The following is a 26,727-nucleotide window of genomic DNA, read 5'->3' as shown; positions in this document are numbered from 1 at the left end:
CGCCATTGGTTGCCGGGTGGAAGTTTCTGGCACGGCGGAGCGGAGCGAGCCGTGAAACCGGGACTGGTAATAAATAAAATGAAGATCTGGACCTCGGAGCATGTGTTTAAGTGAGTGAGAAAAAGTGCGTTGCTAAGGGTAACGGGGGGGGGTCGGGATCACCTCAGAAGCCCGTTCGTAAGTTTGGTCAGGCCCCCGGGCTCTGGGCGGGGAGCCGGGCTCAGGGCGCAAGGCCCCCGGGCTCTGGGCGGGGAGCCGGGCTCAGGGCGCAAGACCGCGGCCTCGGGGAAGGAGTGGGGAGCCGGCCGTTAAGTAAGGCGCAGGCCCCCGTGGCCTCCCTCCTGCAACCCGCTCAGGACAGCCCAGCAGCGGTATTTGTGTGTCCGGGGAGGAGGAGGAGGAGGGGGGAGAGAAGGTGGCAGCGCCCCGCCGGTCTCGGGCCGAGCCCCGCCTCGGTGAGAAGGCCTGATGTGGAGATGTCGGTGATGGGCTGGGGTGGACAAATGTAAGTAACCTTACAAAACCAGGTAATAGTCCAACAGTGAAGGACTGTAACCTGGTGTTGTTAGATTCCTTACATCGGTGAGAAGGGGCCTGGGCCATGGCTGGATGCAGCTCCGCTCCTTTGACCGTGCGCACCCTGTGACTTCAGTCAAGGTGACAGCAGCTGCCCTGTCTCCTCAGCTTGCTGACCTTTTGCGAGAAGCAGCCGTGAAGTCAGTGCTTTAAACAAGATCCGGACTAAGATTGGGAATTTTTTCGGATTCACTATATTCCTTTTTCCTCTCTTGGATCACCACTGTGATCCCCAGAGATGTGGATTTGTGGCTGCAAGATCTCAGCCCCATTTGGGTAAAGAACATTGAGGAATTCCCTGGGAGGAGCAACAACTTCTTTTTCCACTCTGAAATTTTTCTTGGACTACCTCATTCTTAACAACTAGCTCATATTTTTGTTTTGTTCAGCCTGGCGTGCGATATGCATAGAAACCTATCTCACTGTTCTAAAGCTGCATTAAGGCGATGTTGACTTAGTATCAATGTGGCACTGCTTTTGTAGTATAAATGCAGCCTTAAAGTCTCCAAACCAAGTTACTGAGAAATCCACAGCTTTTCTGTTAGCCAAGTATGGTGTACACACTCTCCCTATAATGACACACCCCAGCATCTAAGTCCAGAGAGCTTGGGTGCAAGTTGGAAGAAACAAGGCTAAGTGACATTAATAGAGGCCTTAGAGTCGCTTGTTTTCCTTCCTATTGGAGGAGACAAATAGAAGGCCACTGCTCCTGATCACTAGTCAGTGATTGCTGTTGGGAGGGCAGGATTAAGCTGGGCTTTGATGCTTTCCACAGTCATATAGCTCGCTGGTGGGCCTCGCATACGATGAATCAGAGAACCTGGTGCCTGTGAATCATACCCCAGCAAGGGGTCATGTTATTGGGGGACAGTACAATTTTTTTTTAAATGAGGATTTTCTGTTTAAATCTGTTAATACCTCTCATGGTAAATCACAGCCCTAATTGCTTGGGCTGTACGTTACAGCCAGCACAAAGATATTAATAGTCCTTTGCAATACTTAAAATGTTTTTTTGCATTGTTGCTTCAACAAAGCGAGCTACCTTGTGTGTACACGTTGTAATGAGTTTAGAGCTGTAATTCAATCTCCTAATTTCCCATGCAATACTCGCTCCAAGCGGTCTGTGTGACAATTTATGTGTTGACTCTATACAAACTAGTGGGCCAAGTATTGTTTGTGGTAAGTCGAATGATGCGCAGTGTTATAATGCGAGATTATATCATTTAATGTACTATATAGAACTGTTTTAAATTGACTTGCCTCATTAAGACTTCAAAGCATCTTTTCTGTAAATATCTTCAGGTTAGTTATAGGATAATTGCTGTGGTTGAGGGAGGTTTGCAGATTACCATGTGCTTGTAAATTTCCAGCATCAGGCCCATTTGCAAATTTCCTTCTCAAAACCAGATTTATTTGGGATAGGCTGTAATATGAAATGACTTCTTTATACTACTTATAGTGTAGGAACACACAGGTGACTGTCTAAATTTTTATATTTATTATTTAAGACATATTTAACTGCAACTAGATGAACATTGTCCTAAAAATACACTTTATCACCAGGTGACTTGGCCTAGTGTATCTGAGCCTTAGATATGTGTGCACTGAACAAGGAAAAAATGCAAACACTTAAAGGAATAGGAAATTGTAAGAATGGATAATTTCAATATGAAATGATGCTCCCCTTAATTAAATTTTTTTTAAGTCATCATCTTGTGTCATATGTGATATTTATAGTTTAATTCTTCTTTCCTCAAAGACCTGCCGTTGCCACTTACCAAAGTATCAGCTTGGCTAACACTTTACTGATCACAGCATGCAGAGGAGCAAACATCTGGATTAGTAGGATTGAGTACTGGTCGGATATTGCTGTGGGCTTGCTACTTCTGTATTTTTCTGGCAGTTAGCATTCAATGCTGAAAAAATGGAGGGTTTCCAGTGGAGTTTCTTAGTGACTCCATAACTAATGAAGGCTGAAAGTCTCCCTTCGGAGACCCACAATAGTGTCCATGCTTGAGGGGGAGGGGAAGGATAAAGATTTTTCAAATTTTTACCTTGCCATATCCTGACTGTGAACTTTCAGTGTTGATGAGAAACTATTAAATGTTGGTATTCAGAGCGATCTGGGTATCCTTGTACAAGAAACACAAAGTTAGCATGCAGGTACAGCAAGCAATTAGGAAGGCAAATGGTATTTTGGCCTTTATTGCAAGGGGTTTTCAGTACGAGAGTAAGGAAGTATTGCTACAATTGTACAGGGCTTTGTTGAGACCACTCCTGGAGTACGGTGTACAGTTTTGTTCTCCTTACCTAAGGAAGGATATACTTGCCTTCGAGGCGGTGCAAGGAAGGTTCACCAGATTGATTCGTGGGATGAGGATTGTCCTATGAGGAGAGATTGAGTAGAATGGGCCAATACTCTGGAGTTTAGAAGAATGAGAGGTGATCTCATTGAAACATATAAGATTCTGAGAGGGCTTGACAGGGTAGATGCTGAGAGGTTATTTGCCCTGGCTGGAGAGTCTAGAACTTGGCATAGTCTCAGGATAAGAGATTGGCCATTCAAGACTGAGATGAGGAGGAATTTCTTCACTCAGGGTTGTGAATCTTTGGAATTCTCTACCCCAGAGGGCTGTGGATGCTGAGGCGTTGAATATGTTCAAGGCTGAGATAGATAGGTATTTGGACTCTAGGGGAATCAAGGGATATGGGGATCGGGCAGGAAAGTGGAGTTGAGGCCAAAGATCAGCCATGATTTTATTGAATGGTGGAGCAGGCTTGAGGGGCTTTGTGGCCTACTCCTGCTCCTATTTCTTATGTTTCTTATTCTATCAAATCTGCACCAGTGTTTTTCCTAACAAGTCCTATCCCACTCCATTTTATAATTTTCTTTTTAAAACTCTATCTAATTCCCTTTGAACAAATTTATGGATTTGTGTGTGTGATAAATTTTAGCTCTATCGTTAGTTTGGCCAACAATCCAGCACTGTTTACCTTATCATAACTCTTCAAAATCTTAGGTAATCCTTTAACCGTCTCAACTTGAGTGAAAACAACCTCAAGTCTCTCAGCAACTAACTTCTCATGTCTGGTATGTTCTTAGTGAACTTGCATTGCACTTTTTTGTTGCTTTTATATCCTTCCCATAATGAGATGTTCCAAACTGTACATGATACACCAACTGTGGCTTAACTGTGATCTTGTACAAGTTCATCATTGCCTCCCTGTTTTTGAATTCTACATCTCTAAGTATAAAACTAAGGAATCTTATTTCCTTATTTGTGGCCTTATCTACTTACGCTGTCGCCTTTAATGCCTGTGTATCTGCACACTAAGGTCCCTCTACTCCATTTCAAATCTTTACATTTAAGGTGTTACTTCATTTCGCTGGTCTTATTTCTAAATATATTTGCATTTTATAAATTGAACTGCACCTGCAACCTATATACTTATCCTGCTAGTTTTTCTGTGTCCTTCTGTTTTTCACAATATTTGTCACAATTTGCTAGTTCTAACTCTGAAATTTATGTATTGAGTAAATAAGAGCCGCCCTAATATCTCTCACCACACTTTTGCCTCCACCTTTTGTTTTCTGCCCTCTAACTACCTCTATCCAAGTAGCTACATTCCCTTTGATTTCATGTGCCATTATCTTTGCAGAAGTCTTTCATTAAATCTTTTTTAAAAATCTATAGGAATCAATTTCATTATTTCTTCTCTTTATCCTCCGTTATTTCATCAAAGAATTCCAGTAGGTTGGTCAAACACAACCTGCCTTTAGGAATTCCATGTTGATTGGCCCTGGTTAGCCTATTTCGCCAATCTCTTAGTAATTTAAATCCAGTACTATAGACTCTAGTGTCTCACCAATCTCTGAAATAAGACTAACTGGCCCATAATTTCCTTGGAAAATAAGAGTCTAAGAGCAGAGGAGCAAAGGGATTTAAGGGTACAGTTGCACAAATCACTAAAAGTAGTGATGCAGGTTAATAAGGCCATCAAAAAGCAACCAAAGCCCTGGGGTTCATTTCTGGAGGGATAAAATTCAAAAGCAAAGAATTAGTTGAACTTGTATAGAACCTTGGTTAGACCACACATGGAGTACTGTGCACAGTTCTGGTCTCCATATTATAAAAAGGAAATAGAGGCATTGTAGAAGGTGCAAGAACGATTTACCAGGGTGATACCAGAACGGAGAGGTTCTACCTATCAGGAAAGATTGAAGAGGCTGGGGCTCTTTTCTCTAGAAAAGAGAAGGCTGAGGGGTGATCTGATAGAGGTCTTTAAGATTAGGAAGGGGTTTGATAAGATAGACATAGAGAAAATGTTTCCACTTATTTATAGTTCAACTCTAGGGGCCATAAATATAAGATCATCGCTAATAAATCCAATAAGGAATTTAGGAGAAACTTCTTCACCCAGAGAGTAGTTAGAACGTGGAACTCGCTACCATAAGGAGTAGTTGGGGTGAATAGCATAGATGCATTTAAGGGGAAGCTGGATAAGCTAGCAGGTTATGCAGATGGGGTTAGATGAAGAAGGGTGGAGGAGGCTCCTGTCGGCTTAGGCCAAATGGCCTACTTCTGTGTTGTATATAATAATTTCCTGGCTTATTTCCTTTTTTAAAGGCGAGTGTCACATTTTCCACCCTCCAGTCCTTTGATACAGTTTTTATTTCCAAACAATTTTGTAAAGTTATGGTCCAGGCCTCTGCTATTTTTTTCCCCAGCTCCCCCCCCCCCCCCCCACCCCCCAGTATCTTTGGGTGTAAGCCATCAGATTTGTCCACTTTAACTTTGAGTTTTTAGTGCCATCTCTCTTTGATAATTTCCACTAAATGTTCTACATCCACCCCTTGGTAGTTCTACAGTCTCAATATCCATTTCTGTGAAAACTGAGGCAAAGTACTTGCTTAGTACCCCTGCCATTCCTTCACCCTCCATTATGCGCTTCTTCATTTCTTGTGGCCCTACCCATATCTTGGCTATCCTCTGATAATCTGCCAGTAGGAAGCCTTTATTGTCTTTTTTTGTCAATTTTCTTTCATACACCCTCTGAGCATTTCTGTTCACCCTTTTTATAGTTCCCTAAATTTCTTACAGCTTCCCTTTAATTATCTGCCCTGTTGACAAATTTCTTTTGTTTCACATTCACACAGCTTCCAACTTATGTGTATGTGTCAGGTGTAGCCATTACTTATTTAGAATGGTAATGGGTTTGTGATGTTGGAGCTACAGCAGCCTTAGTAAGCCCAATAGAAAATAGGAGCAAGAGTAGGCCATTCGGCTCTTCGGGCCTGCTCCGCCATTCAAAATGATCATGGCTGATCGTCTAACTCAGTACCCTGTTCCCGCTTTTTACCCATATCCCTTGATCCCTTTAGCATTAAGAAATATATCTATCTCCTTCTTGAATACATCTAATGACTTGGCCTCCACTGCTTTCTGTGGTAGAGAATTCCATAGGTTCACCACTCTCCGAGGGAAGAAATTTCTCCTCATCTCGGTTCTAAATGGCATACCTCGTGTCCTGAGACGGTGACCTTTGGTTCTGGACTCCCCAGCCATCGGAAACATCCTCCCTGCATCTAGTCTGTCTAGCCCTGTTAGAATTTTATATGTTTCGATGAGCTCACCTCTCATTCTTCTAAACTCTAGTGAATATAGGCCTAGTCAACCCAATCTCTCCTCATATGTCAGTCCTACTATCCCAAGAATCAGTCTGGTAAACCTTCGTTGCACTCCCTCCATGGCAAGGACACCCTTCCTCCGATAAGGACACCAAAACTTCACACAATACTCCAGATGTGGTCTCACCGAGGCCCTGTATAACTGCAGTAAGACATCCCTGCTCCTGTACACAAATCCTCTTGTAATGAAGGCCAACATACCATTCGCCTTCCTAACTGCTTGCTGCACCTGAATGCTTGCTTTCAGCGACTGGTGTACAAGGACACCCAGGTCTCGTTGCACCTCCCCTTTTCCCAATATATCACCATTCAGATAATTTGCCTTTCTGTTTTCGCAACCAAAGTAGATAACCTCACATTAATCCAGTTATACTGCATCTGCCATGTTTTTGCCCACTCATCCAACTTGTCTAAATCATATTGGAGCCTCTTTGCATCCTTCTCACAGCTCACATTCCACCCCAGCTTTGTGTCGTCTGCAAACTTGGAAATGTTACATTTAGTTCCCTCATCCAAATCATTGAGATGTATTGTGAATAGCTGGGGCCCAAGCACTGATCCCTGCGGTACCCCACTAGTCACTGCCTGTCACCTGGAAAAAGACCTGTTTATTCCTACTCTCTGTTTCCTGTCTGTCAACCAATTCTCAATCCATGCCAGTATGTTCTCCCCAGTCCCATGTGCTTTAATTTTGCACACTAACCTCTTGTGTGGGACCTTATCAAAAGCCTTCTGAAAATCCAAATACACCACATCCACTGGTTCTCCCCTATCTATTCTACTAGTTACCTCCTCAAAAAAAACTCCAGTAGATTGTTAAGCATGATTTAGCTTTCATAAACCCATGCTGACTTTGTCCAATCCCGTTAATGCCCTCCAAGTGTTCTGTTAGCACGTCTTTTATAATAGACTCTAGCATTTTCCCCACTACTGATGTTAGGCTAACTGGTCTGTAATTCCCTGTTTTTTCTCTCCCTTTTTTAAGTAGTGGGGTTACATTTGCCACCCTCCAATCTGTAGGAACTGTTTCAGAGTCTATAGAATTTTGGAAGATGATCACCAATGCATCCACTATTTCCAGGGCCACTTCCTTTAGTATTCTGGGATGTAGATTATCAGGCCCTGGGGATTTGTCAGCCTTCAGCCCCATTAATTTCCCCAGCACTTTTTTTTACTAATACTGGTTTCCTTCAGTTCCTCCCTCTCACTAGACCCTTAGTTCCCCAACATTTTTGGCAGGTTATTTGTGTCCTCCTTTGTGAAGACAGAACCAAAGTATGTGTTTAATTGTTCTGCCATTTCTTTGTTCCCCACTATAATTTCCCTCATTTGTCTTCACTAATCTTTTTCTCTTGACATATTTATAGAAGCTTTCACAGTCAGTTTTTATGTTCCCTGCTAGTTTGCCCTCATACTCTATTTTTCCCCTCTTAATCAATCTCTTTGCCCTCCTTTGCTGAATTCTGAACTGCGCCCAATCCTTAGGCTTGCCGCTTTTTCTGGCAATTTTATATGCCTCCTCTTTGGATCTAATACCATCCCTAATTTCTTTTGTAAGTCATGGTTGAGCCACCTTTCCTGTTTTATTTTTGCACCAGACAGGAATGAATAATTGTTGTAATTCCTGCCCACGTTCTTTAAATATTAGCCATTGCCTATCCACCGCCATCCCTTTTAGTAAAGTTCCCCAATCTATCTTAGCCAACTCGCACCTCACACTTTCGTAATTTCCTTTTATTTCGATTCAGGACCCTAGTTTCGGATTCAACTACTTCACTCTCCATTTCCATCTTAATGAGTTCTATCATGTTATGGTCGCTCTTCCCTAAGGGACCCCGCACAACAAGATTGTTAATCCTTTCTTATTGCACAGTACCCAGTCTAGGATTGCCTGTTCTCTAGTTGATTCCTCAACGTATTGGTCTAGAAAACCATCACGTACACATTCCAGGAATTCCTCCCCCACAGTATTATTGCTAATTTGTTTTGACCAATCTATATGTAGATTAAAGTCATCCATGATTATAGTTGTACCCTTCTTGTATGGATCTTTAATTTCCTGTTTAATGCCCTCCCCTACATCTCCACTACTGTTTGGGGGCCTATAGATAACTCCCACCAACGTTTTCTGCCCCTTGGTGTTTCTTAGCTCCACCCATAAAGATTCCACATCGTGATTTTCCGAGCCAATATCCTTCCTCACTATTGCATTGATTTCCTCCTTTACTAACGCTACCCTACCTCCTTTCCCTTTTTGCCTGTTCTTCCTAAATATTGAATACCCCTGGATGTTCAGTTCCCATCCTTGGTCACCCATCAGCCATGTCTCCGTAATCGCAACTATATCGTACCCATTAATATCTATCTGCGATCTGCGCTGTTAACTCATCTACCTTATAGCGAATGCTCCGCGCATTTAGACACACTGCCTTTAGACTTGTGTTTTTAAGATTGCTAGTCATCTTAGTTTTATTTTGCACTATGGCCCTATTTGTTTTTTGTCCATGTTTTCTCTGCCTTCCACTATTGCTTCTTCCCTTTCTGTCTTTTGTTTCTATCCTTGTTTCCCCCTCCTCTGACTCCCTGCTCAGGTCCCCATCCACCTGCCATTCCAGTTTAAACCTTCCCCAACAGAACTAGCAAACACCCCCGCGAGGACATCGATCCTGGTCCTGCTCAGGTTTAAAGGTAGTTTAAGGTCTATTAGTCAAAGGGCATACCACTGGAAATAAAATACCTTGCATTCCGGAGCAAATATAGAAATCTGTATTCAGTATTTTGCACTATGGAATTGGTAGAATCTTCTCATTATGTAATATATTGGTATGTTCAGACTTTTGAGAGCGATCTGTTCAACTAGGAATTAAGAACAGAATATAATATGTGTTTTGAATGAAGGACTAATGCTTGAAGTGCTGACCTGATTTGGAGTTAGCAGCCTGTCAGAATTTTGTTTTGGTCCCTTTGTCTACTCCCTTGAAAGGCAAATTTCCCCAGCATTGTTGTAACCTGTAATTTTTTTTTAAGTATTCTGTTGCTGAGTTATTTGTATTTCTTCCTCCAGCCACCCATGGGAAACAGTATTTAAAGCTGCCATGCAGAAGTACCCCAATCCCATGAACCCATCCGTTGTAGGAGTAGATGTATTAGATCGACGTGTTGATGACCAAGGCAAGTTGCATAGCCAAAGGCTGCTCAGTACAGAATGGGGGCTACCGTCTGTTGTCAAATCAGTAAGTATTGTACTTCTGCTTGAAAATGTTAAGATGTGGAGATGCCGGTGATGGACTGGGGTTGACAATTGTAAACAATTTTACAACACCAAGTTATAGTCCAGCAATTTTATTTTAAATTCACAAGCTTTCGGAGGCTTCCTCCTTCCTCAGGTAAATGTTTACCTGAGGAAGGAGGAAGCCTCCGAAAGCTTGTGAATTTAAAATAAAATTGCTGGACTATAACTTGGTGTTGTAAAATTGTTTACAATTGAAAATGTTAAGCACTCTCAGTTTTAGGTATTAAGGAGCAGAATCTACACATTTTCTTTTCATCTATTCTGTATAACTTGGGTTTTATACAATTTTTCTTCTTGAGGGCACAAAACCCTTCAATATTTTTAAGACCATTGAACCCCCTCCTCCTTGAGTCCTGCAGGGATAACACCATCTGTAGCTGAAATGGTCGATGAGCTGCTCCCGATCCTGCACTGATGCTGCTCTTTGGCGAGCAAGAAATACACGAGCAAGCTGACTATTATTGTCCCCCTCCCCGTGGGTAGATGACTGGCCTCTGTTTCAGTTGGTCCCCATGTTGTACAGCTGAGTTTGGGAACTTCTGTGGAGTGGAGATCAAACCTGCCTCGCTCCACTCAGTGGTGCCAGGAATTTGAATATTACATCTATTTTTAATGTTTAGAAGCAGTAACTGGGGAAAAAAGCTACTTTTTAAAACTGGTCTTTATCACTTAAGATAAAGTTTTAGATGAGCTAGGTTCAGGTACGTTAAGCTACATGTTGCTCTGAAAGAAAAGTTAGATGTGTGGGATACCAGTTGTGATTTTTTTTTTTTTTGTTTGCAGTTCAATATGTCCTCGTCATTGTGTTTTTTTTAAGCGCTGTTTACAAATTGGTGTTTGGTTCATGATCTGCCCTGTTCGCATAACCCAGAGGTTTTGTACACTTTCTGGCCTAGAAATTCTGGAGACTGCAATTTGCATTCTCACTTTCACTCCTCACCGTCCCTGGAAAAGAAAATGTTCTGCTGTTAAATACCAATAATTTGAAAGAGCTGTAGTCACCTTCAGCCATACATTCCTGCATGTACCCTTCCATCGGCCACCTCCACTTTGCCATCATGACTGTTGTTTCAGCCACTATGTACCTGCTGTCTGAAGCACCCTATCTACACACCTTCATCTTGTTATTGCCCTCCCTTTCAAAACCCTTCTCTTTCACCATACCTTCTCCTCCCACTACCAACCATTCTGTTACCTCCTTCCTACTGCTCAGCTTGAATTTTTGTTCAACGCCCTCTGAAATGCTCTGAACTGTGTCTTTCTGTACGCAAGGGGTAATGTACAAATGTAAGTTTTAATAGCTTGAGAACAATTCTGGGGAGAGGTAGCAGTGTTATTGCTGGCACTCTTGCCTCTGAGTTTGAAGGTTGTGGGTCCAAGTCCCACTTCAGAGACTTGAGCACATAATTTAGCCTGACATGCCAGTGCAGTACTGAGGCAGTACTGACGGAGGTACTTTTGGATGAGACGTTAAGCCGACATCCCGTCTGCTCCCTCGGGACGTAAAAAACTCCATGGCACTATTTTAAAGAGCAGGGGAATTCTCCAACGTTCATCCCTCACCGACAACTAAAACAGATTATCTGGTCATTATTTAATTGCAGTTTGTGGGACCTTGCTTTGTGCAAATTGGCTGCAGCATTTTTCTACATCACAACAGTGACTACACTTTTTTTAAAAAGTACTTCATTGGATGGAAAACACTTGGAATGTTCTGAGGACATGAAAGGCACTATATAAACGCAAGCTCTTTAAGCGCATTGGGATGTTTTACTACATTAAAGGCAAATGCAAGTTGTTGCGCGTACTCAGTGCTTTTCCAACAAGTCGTGTCCTTTGGTTATGCTACCGTGAGTTGTGGGCTACCGTGTTTGGGGACACACTTAACCATCCCCTCCACAAATATGCTAACCTACAACTCATGATAGTACAACTTAAAGAAAAACAGAGATACATTTGGCGGGGGGGCTCGCGGGCGGGCACGAACAAAAGTATACCCCATAACTGCGACCGTTCTCCAGAATCATCTCCAGCGTAGTGTGCCAACCACTTTGTAAGGCTCGCACACTGTCACTCTGTGACTGCTGATAATCTGAATTGGTGGGGGGGCAGTGACCCATCACTTAGAATTTGTTGTACTGGATTCTGATGGCTACAAAAGAAATGAAAGAGTTGTGTGAGCGGCCGTTTAAGTTGGGGAGAGAAATATATCGCAGTTTAAAATCAGTAGCATGAAAGGAGGGAGAGTTATCATTAGATGTCAACATCTGTGAATGGGATGAAATAATAGCTGATAGGAATGCATTCTGCATTAATATTTAAATAGTAGTTCTACCTCCTGACTAGAGACCCAGTTTTAACTGTGAACTTAAAATTTGGGGTGATTTCATTCTCTCCCATCAGTCATCGGACTAGTTGCACTCCCGATGTCACATGTCCGGAGCTTGTCTGTGGTCTAGTGTTAATTGTAAGTTGTAACGTAATTTTATTGATAGAGGTTAACATTTACAGCTGAAGCATGTTATCTGTATAGTTTACAAGCCACATGTGGCCCAGGAGCCCTGGCAACTACATGCATTGGGCTTCTATTTGACTGGCTAGGTTGTCCTGTTTGATTTTCATGTCCCTGGAGGTTCAGAAAGGGCTGTTCTTAGGGCTATTTTAAAAAAAAATCACTTGCATTTATATAACACCGTATCATGTCTAAAGGACATCCAAATGCATTTCGCAACTAAATAATTACCTTTTGAAGTGCAAAATTGTTCTTTAAGCAAGCTGTTGCCTTATTGGTGAATAAATCCTAAGACAGAGCACCAGGATTTGTTAGTATGCACAGTTTTAAGTTAATAAATTAATAGGACCATATGTTTAAATTTTTTTGTGGGCCGCAAAGCACCATGTATCTAAACCACCCACAAAGACAAAAATGTTGGACCCTCCTGGTCTGCAAAATAAATGACTCAATCTGATGAGATACACTTGGGGGCAAGAACTAAGGTGTACCCCATAACTGCTACCGTTCTCCAGGATCAATCTCTTCAGAGCTGTGACCTCTGTTTGGATTACTGATCTGTGCAGGCTTGTGAGGTTTGGATTAATGACATTCTAACCTACATCCGACATTAGTGGCTATGTATTATACTATGCTCTGTAAACAGGGAACCATTGTATATAATGGCTGAGTGAGGGAAGATGCAATTGTAGATGAGACGAATCCTATTAGCTGGAGTTATATCATCTAGATTCATTAATCAATGTTCATTTTATCTTGGTGAGTCAAGAGGAAAAATATGAATTGTATAACATCTTCCTTTTTGTTAAATCAAACTGAATGAGAGGGTTAAAGTTCAGTAAATTGGAGCAAAAATGTTGACGGCGGACTTTGATTCTGCCACGAAATATGCGAGCATGGTTTAGATCACTGACGCTGTTAATGGCTGTATATGACTTCAGTTGTGTGATTCTGCAACCTGCTATTGCACAACTCTTAACATGTGGAAAAGCAGGCCAGGAATAACACAAGGTCACCTTTCAGTGTCCTCACTGTAACTGCAGCTCAGTGACGGAGGAGGTTCAGCAGGTTACCACATATAGGTTGTTCAAGTGGTTTGGAACATAGTGTGCCCAGGAGAGGGTGGGGCAGTGTGCTCTGGCTTTATTTGGTGGTGGTGTCCTATTCATCCTTGTTGCATGGGATTTCCTGCTGGTGTCTTTTGACACATTTCCTTCCAAGTTATTTCCAGGGGTCAGAATCTGGTTTGTTGCTTTAGTCTAAGTACAAGAATTGAACACAGTGGGAGATGCTATTTTTTAATTAGGTGATGTAAATTAACTGCTCAGACCCAGTCCGTTCATATGTTATGCTTGTGAGATTTGTATTTTTACTAAATAAAATTGTTAAATAAAAGTCATTTTGTGGAAGATGTAGTTTGAATGGTATCACAAATTGAGAGTGAAACAAGAGCTTCTTGTGAACATCATCTCTATTCCTGAGGGATAAAGAATCATCTGTAACTTCCCTTATTTCTTGTACAGCTTGACCTTATACCCTGTGCCCAGTATTTACTGGGGAGCAAGGGAGTTTCTGGTGCTGACTGAGGGGAATCAGTGTGTTCGTGCAGCAGTTTGACACCTGTATGTTTAACTATTCAAAATCAAGATTTTGGGATAGGGAGGGAAATAATAGAATGATACAGCACAGAAGGAGGCCAGCTGGCCCATCGTGCCTGTGCCAGCTCGTTGAAAGAGCTATCCAATTAGTCGCACTCCCTTGCTTTTTCCCCATAGCCTGGAAAATATTTTCCCTTCAAGTATTTATCCAATTCCCTTTTGAAAGTTACTACTGAATCTGCATCCACCGCCCTTTCAGGCAGTGCATTCCAGATCATCAAAACTCGCTGCATAAAAATATTTTTCCTCATGTCGCCTCTGGCTCTTTTGACAATTATCTTAAATCTGATGTCCTCTGGTTACTGAACCTTTTGCTGCTGGAAACAGAGTAAAAAAGGAGAAACTATCAAAACCTTTCATGATGTTGAGCACCTCTATCAAATCTCCCCTTAACCTTCTTTGCTCGAGGGAGAACAACCCCAGATTCTTTAGTCTTTAAACTTAACTGAAGTCTTTCATTCCTGGTATCATTCTAGTAAATCTCCTCTGCACCTTCTCTAAGGCCTTGACATCCTTCCTAAAGCGTGGTGCCCAGAATTGAACACGACACTCCAGCTGAGGTCAAACCAGTGTTTTATAAAGGTTTAGCATAACTTCCTTGCTTTTGCACTCTATGCCTCTATTTATAAAGCCAAGGATCCTGTATGCCTTTTTAACAGCCTTCTCAACTTGTACTGCCTCCTTCAAAGATTTGTATGTGTACGCCCAGGTGTTTCTCTTCCTGCACCCCCTTTAAAATTGTACCATTTAGTTTATATTGCCACCTCTCAATCTTCCTTCCAGAATGCCTCACTTCACATTTCTCTGCATTTAAATTCCATCTGCCCATTTCACCAGTCTATCTATGCCCTCCTGAAGTCTGTTACTGTCCTCACCATTTACTACTTTTCAGAGTTTTGTGTTATCTGCAAACTTTGAGATTAGGCCCTGTATACCCAGGTCATTAATATATATAGAAAAAGAGCAGTGGTCCTAATACTGACCCATGGGGGACACCACTGCACACTTCTCCAGTCCGAAAAACAACCGTTCACCACTACTCTCTGCTTTCTGTCCTTTAGCCAATTTCGTATCCATGCACCCACTGCCCCTTTAATCCCATGAGCTTCAATTTTATTAACATGTCTATTATGTGGTACTTTATCAAATGCCTTTTGAAAGTCCGTATACACGTCATCAACCCTCTTATGTAAGCAAATCTGTGAAATGAGTAAAGGGCATAGAACAATCATGGGAGACTTTAACTACCCCCATATAAACTGGCAACAAGAGGTAGGTAATGGGGTACAGCACATGGAGTTTTTACAATGTGTGCAAGACTTCTTTCGTATCCAGTATGTAAAAAGCCCAACAAGAGAGGAAGCACTGCTGGACCTAGTAATGGGAAATGAATCAGAACAGATAAGAGAAGTAAGCGTAGGGGAACATCTAGACAATAGCGATCACAACCATAATACGATTTAAGATAAAGATTGAGAAGGACCTAAAAAAGACGATGACCAAAGTAATAAATTGGAAAAAAGCTGATTTTTAAGGGGATGAGAATGGACTAGGGAAAATAAACTGGAAAAATTTACTGATAAAGAAATAGAACAGCAGTGGAAAACATTTAAAACGGTGATCTATAAAGTCCAAGAGAAATATATCACACTAAAAAGCAAGAACAAACTAGCCATTAATGACACACCATGGATGAATAAAGAAATAAGAGTAAAATTGAAACTAAAGAAAAAGGTATACATTAAGTACAGAGACAACAAAGGAGAGGATGACAAAAGGAATACGAAAAGTTTAGGAGAGATGTCAAAAAAACAATTAAGAAGGCAAAGAGAAACTACAAAATTAAATTATCAAGGAATATAAAAAAAAGTAAAGTATTCTTCAGACACTTAAATAACAAAAGAAAAATCAGGATAGTGATATGTTCTAAACTGGATAGCCCATTGGTGAAGGATAGAATACTTGAGCCTGATCTTCAGTTGCATCCAAGCCTTTATTCACAGAGATATTACCAGCTCCACACCCTAGATAAGCTCTCCTAAATGGATACCAGAGAGTCCCCAACTGACACGCACCACCTGAATGCAATCAACACTAATTGATATAAATCAAACAATTAACACCACTAAGGGATACACACGATAAACTCTCAAGTAATGACAGCGAAATGGCAGAAATATTAAATAATTACTTTGCCTCAGTATTTACTAGGGAGACTAATATGGTGGGCATGGCATCAGAAGATGCAACCAAGAAAGATATAAAGACATTTAAAGTAGAAAGGGGGGAGATAATTGATAAAGTAATCAAACTTAGAGAGGATAAAACCCCTGGTCCAGATTGAATACATCCTTGCATACTAAAAGAAGTTAGGGAAGCACTATTACATATATATAAAAATTCATTGGAAAAGGGAATAGTGCCATAGGACTGGCGGACAGCTAATGTGATTCCTATATTTAAAAAGGGAGATAGAACAAGTCCAGGGAACTATAGACCAATTAGCTTAACGTTGGTGGTAGGAAAGATAATGGAATCCTTACTCAAAGATGTAATAGAAAAACATCTAGAAGCTGAAAATATAATAAAGAAGTCAGCATAGATTTCAAAAGGGAAGGTCATGCTTGACCAGCCTTATTGAATTCTTTGAAGAAGTAACAGTGAAGGCAAGGGTAATGCAGAGATGTAATATATTTGGATTTTCAAAAGGCCTTCGATAAGGTACCGCATTGTAGACTTATGACTAAGGTCAGAGCATGTAGAGTCAGGGGACAAGTAGCAGAATGGATAGCAAGCTGGCTGGAAAACAGAGTAGGGGTTAAAGGTAGTTACTGAAACTGGGAAAAGGTGGGAAGTGATCTGGGGCCACTTGTTCACCGTATACATTTGGACTCGGGAATCGGAAGTACGATTTCAAATTTGCAGATGACACCAAATTGGGGGGGGGGGGGGGGGGGGTATAGTTAATACTGAGGAGGATTGCGACAAAATACAGGAAGACATTAATAAACTTGCAGAATGGGCATGTAATGGCAAATGAATTTCAATATAGATAAGTATGAGGTATTTCATTTTGGTAGGAAGAATAAGAAGGCCACATACTCCTTGGAAAATAAGGGTCTGAATGGGATGGAGGAGCAGAGGGATCTGGGGGTACACGTACACATCGTTAAAAGTTAATAAGGCCATTTTTTTAAAAAGCATATAAAGTATTGGGGTTCATTTCTAGAGGAATAGAATTGAAAAGCAGAGGAGTTATTTTTTTTTATTCGTTCATGGGATGTGGGCATCACTGGCGAGGCCAGCATTTATTGCCCATCCCTAATTGCCCTTGAGAAGGTGGTGGTGAGCCACCTTCTTGAACCGCTGCAGTCCGTGCAGTGAAGGTTCTCCCACAGTGCTGTTAGGTAGGGAGTTCCAGGATTTTGACCCAGCGACAATGAAGGAACGGCAATATATTTCCAAGTTGGGATGGTGTGTAACTTGGAGGGGAATGTGCAGGTGGTGTTGTTCCCACGTGCCTGCTGCCCTTGTTAAACTTGTATAGAACCTTGGTTAGACCATACTTGGGAGTACTGTGCACAGTTCTGATCTCCGTATTATAAAAAGGCTATAGAGGCACTGGAGAAAGTACAAAAAAGATTTACTAGGATGATACCGGAACTGCAAGGTTATACTTATCAGGAAAGATTGAGCAGGCTGGGGCTCTTTTTTCTCTATATATAAAAAAGACTGAGGGGTGACCTAATAAAAGTCTTCAATGTTATGAAAGGGTTTGATAGGGTAGACGTAGAGAAGATGTTTCCACTTACGGGGGAGACCAGGACTAGGGGTCATAAATATAAGATAGTCACTAATAAATCCAATAGTGAATTCAGGAGAAACATCTTTACCCAGAGAGTGGTTAGAATATGGAACTCACTATTGCAAAGAATGGTTGAGGTGACTAGCATAGATGCATTTAAGGGGAAGCTAGATAAACACGTGAGGGAGAAAGGAATAGAAAGTTATGTTAATAGGGTTGGATGAAGAAGGGTGGGAGGAGACTCGTATGGAGCATGGACCTGTTGGGCCGAATGGCTTGTTTCTGTGCTGTACATTCTGTGTAATTCTATGTAAAATTACATCTTTCTGCTTTGCTTCCCACTATTTGGTGACCAATACTGTACACCCAGCAGCTTTATAGCTCTTCTGTTGTCGTTTAATTCCAACCAAATAGATTCTGACTTTGAACCCTCAAGTGCATCATCTCTTTCGGTGCTGTAACAGCATCTTTGATCAATACTGCCACCCACCCCCTCCTTTATTTCCCTCCCTATCTTTCCTGAATACATATTAATTGCCCAATCCTCTTCTTGTTTGAGCCAGGTCACTCTTATTGCTGTAATATCATTACCTCGTGTGGCTACTTGTGCCCGCAGCTCACCAACCTTATTTACCATGCTCCATGCATTTACGCACATGCACTCTAAACCCATCTTAGTCTGCCTCGTATTTCCCCCCTGTCTGATCCCTCCTATTTCTGAGCTACTCTTTATTTTAATGCTGTTTGTCTCTCCCAGTCCTCTGTGCACCTCTCCAATGCTTCATCCTGGTTCCCCTCCCCCAGCCAAATTAGTTTAAAACCCTCCCCACAGAGCTAGTTAACCCCCCTACGAGAACATTGGTCCCAGCCCTGTTGAGGTGCAACCCATCCATCTTGTACAGATCCCTCTGCCCCAGAACTGTCCCAATGCCTCAGGAATCTGAAGCCCTCCCTCCTGCACCACTCCTCCAGCCATGCGTTAACCTGTCTTATCTTAGAACACCTATATTCACTAGCGTTTTGACATCTGAGCAAGCATTAGAAAGGACCCTCTCCCATTGTGACCCCATTTCCAATAAAAGAAATGATTGTCTCTGCTTTGGTAAGTTACTGATCAACTAGGACATCTCAGCTATGTCCATAAATTGTAGCATCAGGCATCTTGAGTGTCTCACTTAGAACCATGTGGTTTGGGAGTCGGTCATGTGGCTAGTTTCGCTGCACTGTACAATATCTTTCTTGTCAAACACTGGATGGGTGCCAACGGTCACAGGAGTTGAATGTATTTCCTGGAGCTACGATTAATGGCATACGAAAGAATTGAGTTTTTTTAACCTCACCTTTCATCCAATTTTCCAGCTCATCGGCGCATCGAGGACAAGGACGTATGTACAGGAACACTCTGTCGTGGATCCCGTGAAAAGGACCATGGAGCTCAGATCCGCAAATGTTAGTACAGTGACGTGAATACTGCTGTAGGAATTATGAAAAATACTAAGAACAGGACACAAGTTCCCACTGCATGAGGGGATAATTGGAGCCATGATATCTGATCAGAAATATTGTACGGTTTCAGGAGCTCTGTGCTTAGCTGGTAATCAGCTCCGCGGCAATCCTTGTCGTTCCTAAATTACAAGATCCTGTTTTACATAACGGGCTGCGTTCGGCTTACGAGATGCAATTTTTCTGGAACTGCATTTCTTTCTACTATCCGCAACAGAACACACCGTGGTAGAGTTTCTGCTTTGGGCAAAATCGGGAAATGAGGCTCCTGCCTCAGCCCATCCGCTGCTGAAACCCTCATCTATGCTTTTGTTACTTCCAGACTCGACTATTCGAATGCTCTCCTGCCACCCTCCATAAACTTGCTCATCCAAAACTCTTGTGCCGTATACTAAGCCACACCAAATCTCGAGCACCTGTCACCTCTGCGTTCGCTGAGGACATTGCCTCCCAGTACCCCAACACTTCAAATTTAAAATTCTCATCCTCGTTCAAATCCTTCCATGACTTTGCCGCTCCCTGCCTCTGTAACCTACAACCCTCTGTGTTCTTCCAACTCTGGCCTCTTGTGCTTCTTGAAAACCCTTCACCTTGCCTTCAGCTGTCTATGCCCTAAGCTCTGGAATTCCCTCCCTGAACCCCTCTGCTTCTCCATCTTTCTTTCCTCTTTTATGACCTTCCTTAAAACCTACCTCTTTGATCTTTAGTCACCCCACCTAATAATCTTCTTTGGCTTAGTGTCAATTTGTGACTGATTACGCTTCTGTGCAATTCCTTGAGACGTTTTTTATGTTAATAGAATCTTACAGCACAGAATGAGCTATCCAATTAGTTCCACTCTCCCGCTTTTTCCCCATAGCCCTGCAAATTCTTCCTTTTCAAGTTTATTTCCAATTCCGTTTAATAGTTACTATTGAATCTGCTTCCACCACCCTTTCAGGCAGTGCATTCCAGATTGTAACTGTGTAATAAAATTTCTCCTCATCTCCCCTCTGGTTCTTTTGCTAATTATCTTAAATCTGTGTCCTCTGGTTACTGACCCTCCTGCCGGTGGAAATAGTTTCTACATGGGTAGCAGGTTCCCTTCAGGACGGTAGTGAACCAGATGGGTTTTTAAATCAGTCCGGCAGGTTTCATGGTCATTATTTCTGGTGCCAGCCCACAAATTACCAGATTTATTGCAATGCAAGTTGTTGTTGCTGCTGCTCACAGCCACGGATTAGTGGCAGGATGAATATCCCACTGAATTAGCTAAGCACGTGAGTGTTTCCCCCAGGTCCCTGCGATAGTGTGACACAGCTCAGAGGGGTCAGGAGAAAATCTCACTATTAATATACAGTAGAAGTGCACACCAGGAAAAAGCACTAATCCAAAGAGTGTCCTTCCCTTCTGTCTGCATATTTGTACTTTATCAAAGTGATCAATTCTAATGCTAGGGAGTAGAACACTTTTTCCATTTCACTCAGTATCAGTATAGCACAGTGAGATACAGTGTAAACCTCACTTTCCCGTAACAATGTGCATCAGTCCCAAGCTCAGAACAGCAACCCCTGCTGCACCACTGTGATGCTTTTCATTCACTGAAACAGCCAACCTGTGGCCACTCTTAGTGAGATTGGGTGCCATTTTATGCTGCGGTCTATGCCCATAAGGAAGTAGTTGAGACTAACTGAGCTAACATCTCTTATGGCCTTCAGACAAACCATTGGTCTGGGTCGGATTTGAACCCAAACCTCAGGGTGAAACCAAGTGTCTAACCCACTGCAGTACCCGACCATGTCGGTGTCAATGTTATCTGTCACTAATAGTGTATAATTATATTTGAGTGTCTTGATTCTTGAACCCCACATGTGTGCTCTGCTTAATACTTCATTCCTGATAATTATTTTACAGATAACGCTAACAAATGTAGTGTCGGTGGATGAACGATTGGAGTATAAACCCCATCCACAGGACCCAGAAAAGTAAGTACAAGTGTTGGTCAGGTGCAAAGATTCGACACGATGCACATACTTTTGTCAATCCCACAGAAACAGTGTGCGCTTTTATTGTTAGTGTGGAAGATATGAAACCCTTCTTGGTCTCGGTAGATAGCTGACTTCCAAGTCTTGGGCGGCCAACAGCAGTCTGCTGCACCTTGCGGGCACCAAATGAAGAGCAGGCACCTTTGCATCAACGTGGCTGAGAGCAGAAATTTGTAGCGAGATGATTGAATTGTGGTGTCAACCATTAGTGTTCCAGCTCACACTGTGGTTGCTCTTTTTCTGTCATTTTTGAAACCTAGGTATCTAATAGTATGACCAAGATAAGCTGCAAACATATGGGATGTATTGGCGCTTCACTCAGTTTTGCCTTCTTTCTCTGCCTTCTTGCTGTATCTGATCCTTTCTGGGTTAAGAGAGCAGATGTTTACTAATGACTAGTCCACATGGCTCGTTCCTGTTGGCTCACCCTCAATGCAAAGGCTGGTTGCTTTGGTGTGTGAAGTCACTCATATATGTTTTCTACCATACATCCTAGCAGCAGTATAATATTAATTGAGGGCAGGCAGATACAGACAATTCCTCTATTACAGAGCTCCTCTTCTTCCAATTGGGCCACTAATGTATGATCCTGTTTTGTCATTTCAGGACCATCCTTACCCAAGAAGCTATAATCAGCGTAAAAGGGGTCAGTCTCAGCAGCTACATGGAGGGAGTAATGGCGAACAGCATTTCTGCTAATGCAAATAAAGTGAGTGCAAGGGTTGGGGAAATCACATTATAAATGATACTCCGGGAAAAGGCCATTTTTTAATCTTAGCGTTGGCTTTGGACTCTCCTTTTTGAATTACCTACACAGAATAATAGTTTATCCCCATGTGCTTTGCTCCCCCTGCATTTTTCTCTGCCCTTTAATGGAAGTATAATTCTAAGGATGCTGGCAACTCTTCAGTATCTCTCTTCTCCCCTCCCCCCCAACATGGCCATTCTGCATGTATGAGCCCAGACATTGCTTATCTGAGCATCATATCCAAGCCTGATCCTGTCCTGACAGCACTGCTTTAGTGATCAGAGGTGGGGATTCCGCTTAATCTTTAGTTCTCCCTGCCCCCTTTCCTCTTCCTGGCTCTTGGGCACTGAGGAGAATTGCAGCACCTCTAATGCTCCCCCTGAAATCAGCTCACCTGGGTTTGTATGACTCGATTGACGGGGTGCATTTACTGTCGGGGAGTCTCAATGCAGTCTTACTGCGTTGTTTTACACTTGTCTAATCCTTACTATACTCCTCTAGCTACATTTAACGAATGACTTGCACTGTCTGTAGCCACTGTGCTGATGCTAAGTCTGTGTTTTTTTACACAGGGACGAGAAGCAATGGAATGGGTAATTCACAAGTTAAACACTGAAATTGAAGAGTTGACAGCATCTGCACGAGGAAGTATCAAAATGCCAATGGCCGCAACATCAGTGGAGTAACAGCTGAGAGTTGTACAGAAATACATCGCCTGCCTCTGGGCTGTTTAGCCTACTGCTTCCCACTGTGCATTTCATTTCCCTTGTTCACCAGGGCCCCAGATCTAAGCAGTGTAAAGCAGCTTAGCCTTGATTGATTCTTGTTCTGTTTCAGTGGGACTCTCTGTGACTTGAGAGCAGCTGGGTGCTGATCGCAGTCGTGCCCCTGCTGCACAGTGCTGGAGTATTCTTGGAGGTTTTTTTTTTAAGTGTATTAGAACAGGTGCACAGAGGGAAGTACTGGGTTTTAATATTTATTAATAGGCATAGTGTAATGATGGCGGAAGAATGGGGAGATAGAAAGACCAGTAAGTTGGCAATGGAGGAACTTGTGATCTCGGTATCTTGGATTTTGTGGGCCATATGCTTGCAGAGATTAAGGACAAAACTGTATTGCCTCTTACCTGAATAGATCAGAAAGCTGTAACCTCCCTGGTGGATCAATTGGCAAAGATCCTGCATAGCTGAGCCAACAGACCAGGTTCAGTCTCTCATCTGTTCTGTTAACTGGTCTTAGCCAGGTGGCCAGTAGGGTTGCTGCAATTGATCTCAGCAATGCTAGGCCAGAAAATTGAGCCAGGGTTTCCATTACTGATCACTATCCGGAGGCTCCTGCTAGAAAACACTTGTGGGTGTGGGTGAGGACAGGATTGTCACTGTCTGGGCTGACAACTCGGGAACCACTACATGGCTGAGGGACTGGAGGGTGGTAAGCCCCTGCTGAGCTGTAGCCCAGCAAGAGTCAGCACCTTTGGGCAGGGGTCGAGGTACAGGACACGCACAAATATTTCACCCGCAATTCGGACGAGCACATGTCATTTAGGCTCAGTGAAAGTCGGGGACTAACTTAGGGTTTACTGGCATAATTTGCTGTTAAGTTCAATGTGATCAAAACTGGAGAAAAAATATTGTTTTGACCTCCCATACCTAACAACCCAATTGTTAGTTCCAAGCAGCAAGCATTGCAGAGTGAGTGTTTTGAATTTCAGTATTAAAATTAGGAGTTAAACTTTTGGAACTTGTATCCAGTTCTTGGTCACTCGTTGCAATGTGTTTCAATAAATGGGCCTCTGTCATAGTCAGAGATATACTATTGCACAGAAGCGTTATTGAGCTGATGCATTTATATGAAGTCTTCAGGCTGAGAACAAGTCTGTGTCGGGAAGCCAAGGATGTTGCCGAAATCAAAAATACTATGTTTTTAAAAGAAAAACTTTATAGTCATGGTTTTGTAGAGTATCAAAATTCCTCTGAATCTCTGGGTAACTAGGTTTTGATAATCCATTTGTTTCATCAGCGTTTAAAATTTAACATGGAGAGAACTTAACCATGCAGTTGCCACAGATTTTCCCCATTGAGCTGTTGACATTCCTAAAACACTGAAACGTTGCTGAAGGTTTTCTGTATGTTGAGGTACTTGGATCTAGTGCTTTTTAAAAGGGAAATGATGGGACACTTTCACTTAATTATTTTTGGTCTTCACGGGATCATCCTCTGATCCATCAGTAAATTAGCACAAGGAAATGCACTTCCCTCCCCTCCCCTCAAAGTCATGTTACTTTTAAATTGTCAGAATTACAGTGGAGCCTTGTGATAACACTTATATATCGTGGCTACATCAGTGACTAGGTTTCAGCTCTTGTGTGCTAACCCTAAGGAGCAGTATTACTTTTGGCTACTAGACTAATAATATCCACTTGCTGACTACAGGGGAACAATTTTTCTGTCATACCGCATCAGTACCACACAGTTAAACAGGAGAGTTCGTAATGTGAGAATTCCTGGGGCAGGCTGCGTGGAGAGGGGAACTTTTTGTAGTGGTAAAAGGCTAAATCTGGCACTTGATAAATTCGGGAGATGAACTGTGTTCTTTGTGATCTGTTTCACTTCAAACGTACGCTTAGGATTTTTAAAAGCCTTTGAAAGTATATAGAACTTGCGATTCATTTAGTGCTTGCAGGGTTCTAGTAACAAAGCAGGTTCCAGTTCTGAATGTAAAGTGATTACTGTAACTTGCAAAGTTGTTGCAATGAAGTGTCGGCTTGGCTCAGTTGATAGCAATCTTGCCTTAGGATCAGAAGGTTATGGGTTCAAGCCCCACTCCAGCATTGAACACCAGTTCATTAGTCAAGCAATGATGCACAGGAATCAGAGACTTGACCAAGTCTCATGGGCATTAAGGACCACAGGGCAGAGAGAAAGGGAGTTTTCCAATTGTCTTGGCTAACATTCCTCCGTCAATCAATACCATCAAAGACATAATAACTGATCACTTAGTTCATTGCTATTTGAGACCTTGCTGTGTGCAAAGTGGCTGCAGCATTTCCCTACATAGGTCACTCCACACTAATTCATCGAATGTGAAGTGCTTGAAAAGGTGCTATATGAATGCAACCCTTTAATTTAATATTGATAGACTTTTGGACCTAACTACAGGACAGTTTTGAATTTGGGGGTCCCACTTGGACTGTCGTGCCTGAGGACCCCTTATCCTTTTGAGCTCTCCTCTTTCTGTAACAGTCCAACTTTTTCATTTTGTTGGGGAGTTAGACTTCTGAAGAGATGCCACTCCCTGTTTAACGACTGCTACTGCACAGAGAAGTCTTGGTACCAACTGATCCTCTGACTAGTAAATACAACATGATGTTTGGTTGGCTCTTGGAGACTGAGTAGAACACAGTCCCCAGTATAAATTAAAGGGTGCAGACTCAGAGCTACGCTACTGTGTAGATGATCTACGTCAGTGGAACAAGCAGAGAATGGCAGGTACAAGCTGGGACGCCTGCATTCTCCAGCGTGTTCTGTTCTAATACAGTGATGAAAACATTACTATCTGTTGCAGAGACCTACATTCAGCACTAGAGTGAAGGGTATGCCTGGTCCTTGCTATTCCACACCAGATGGCATCTCACACGTTACAAAAGGAAACTCTTCACTTGTTAGTTCCGAACTTCAAATTTTTCTTTAAATAATTCTCCAGTGACACTTTTCTTGTTAATATATAGGTATCTTCAGGGTTTAGTTTGGAATTTTGCCACTGTTTGGGCAAAGCATAAAGGTACGACGTGCCAAAATACATGCAGTAGTGTTATACAATGGTGAATATAAATGAACATTTAATAAATTAGGTCTTTAAATTAGCAATATATGGAAAATGTCACTTTGCACATGGTGAGTTTGTTACTCTGCCTCACAAGTTCTGTGATTCTACAGCTGGGAAATGGGATTAAAGTAGATAGGTGGAGAGAGGAACGTACGGTTAACGTTTCAGGTGAATGAACTTTCACCACAAGTGGTTTTGATGAAAGGTCATTGCCCCGAAACGTTGACCCTACATCCTCTCGCCACAGATGTGGCCTTGACCTGCTGAGCATTTCCAGAATTTTCTATTTTTATTTCAGATTTCCAGCATCCGCAGTATTTTTTATAGTAAAAAGGTCCAGTTGAAGAGTTAGCACCAGCAGAGGTAGCTTCCTGTGCTATAGTTTCTATGATTCTTTAGGGAGACTAAGACTGATATGATTGTGTAGAGGTAGGTGATATGGACAGTGCTTTAGAACTGGAACTCAGGCTTTCACCATCTGGTGCCCACAGGCTGAATGGCTCATGCTTTGAAAGGAGGGGTTCAGAAGGGAGTAGATTTAATTAGACAGCCTGACCCAATATTGAGATGCGTGTAAAAAGAGGTGATCGGCGAGGGAGCAATTCTACACTGAACCCTGCATTTTTAGTATGTTAAATGGGCTTGGAGAGTCTGTTCCAGGCTCTACCCTTGTACCTACTTTTCTTGATGGTTTTGCTGTGGTACAATGGACATTCCTCCCTGGGCCAGTCTGCATCCACTTGTGTTTGCTGGGTTCCTTCTCTACATAAAATGACCTGTGAGCTGGAACCTTTTATAACTATGAAAAGACACACATGGATTTTTTTATGCTGCTGGTAACATTATTTACTGTTTTGGTAGGTGAAGATCTTGTTAACTTAATGTGACCATCAGGCGTGTTCAATCGAACCATAACAGTGTTCTGTTAGTTTTTAAAATTTATTTTCCTGTGTAATATCTGTTAACTTCCATTTCCATGAAAGATTTTTTTTGTATGGAATAGTATTTATTTTAATAGCACTGAATTGTACTTCAAACTTCAGCCAAGTTGTTTATCATTTTTAACAAAACTGCTGTCAATAAAATTTGGTGTTT

The 26,727-nt window shown here is 42.1% G+C and overlaps 1 protein-coding gene across 1 annotated transcript; it reads left to right on the top strand.

The window, feature by feature from the left end:
• On the top strand, positions 1–26,727 carry LOC137335374 (PRELI domain containing protein 3B). The gene is made up of 6 exons (XM_068000717.1): positions 1–110; positions 9,330–9,498; positions 18,892–18,981; positions 20,929–20,999; positions 21,666–21,768; positions 22,380–26,727. Exons 1-6 carry the CDS (start codon positions 79–81, stop codon positions 22,491–22,493), a joined length of 579 nt encoding a protein of 192 aa, XP_067856818.1. The 5' UTR covers positions 1–78; the 3' UTR covers positions 22,494–26,727.

Source organism: Heptranchias perlo, chromosome 19 (genome assembly GCF_035084215.1).
Source record: "Heptranchias perlo isolate sHepPer1 chromosome 19, sHepPer1.hap1, whole genome shotgun sequence".
Taxonomy (NCBI): Eukaryota; Metazoa; Chordata; class Chondrichthyes; order Hexanchiformes; family Hexanchidae; genus Heptranchias; species Heptranchias perlo.
The sequence above is the reverse complement of the archived record's forward strand: the minus strand, read 5'-3'. Positions and strand labels throughout refer to the sequence as shown.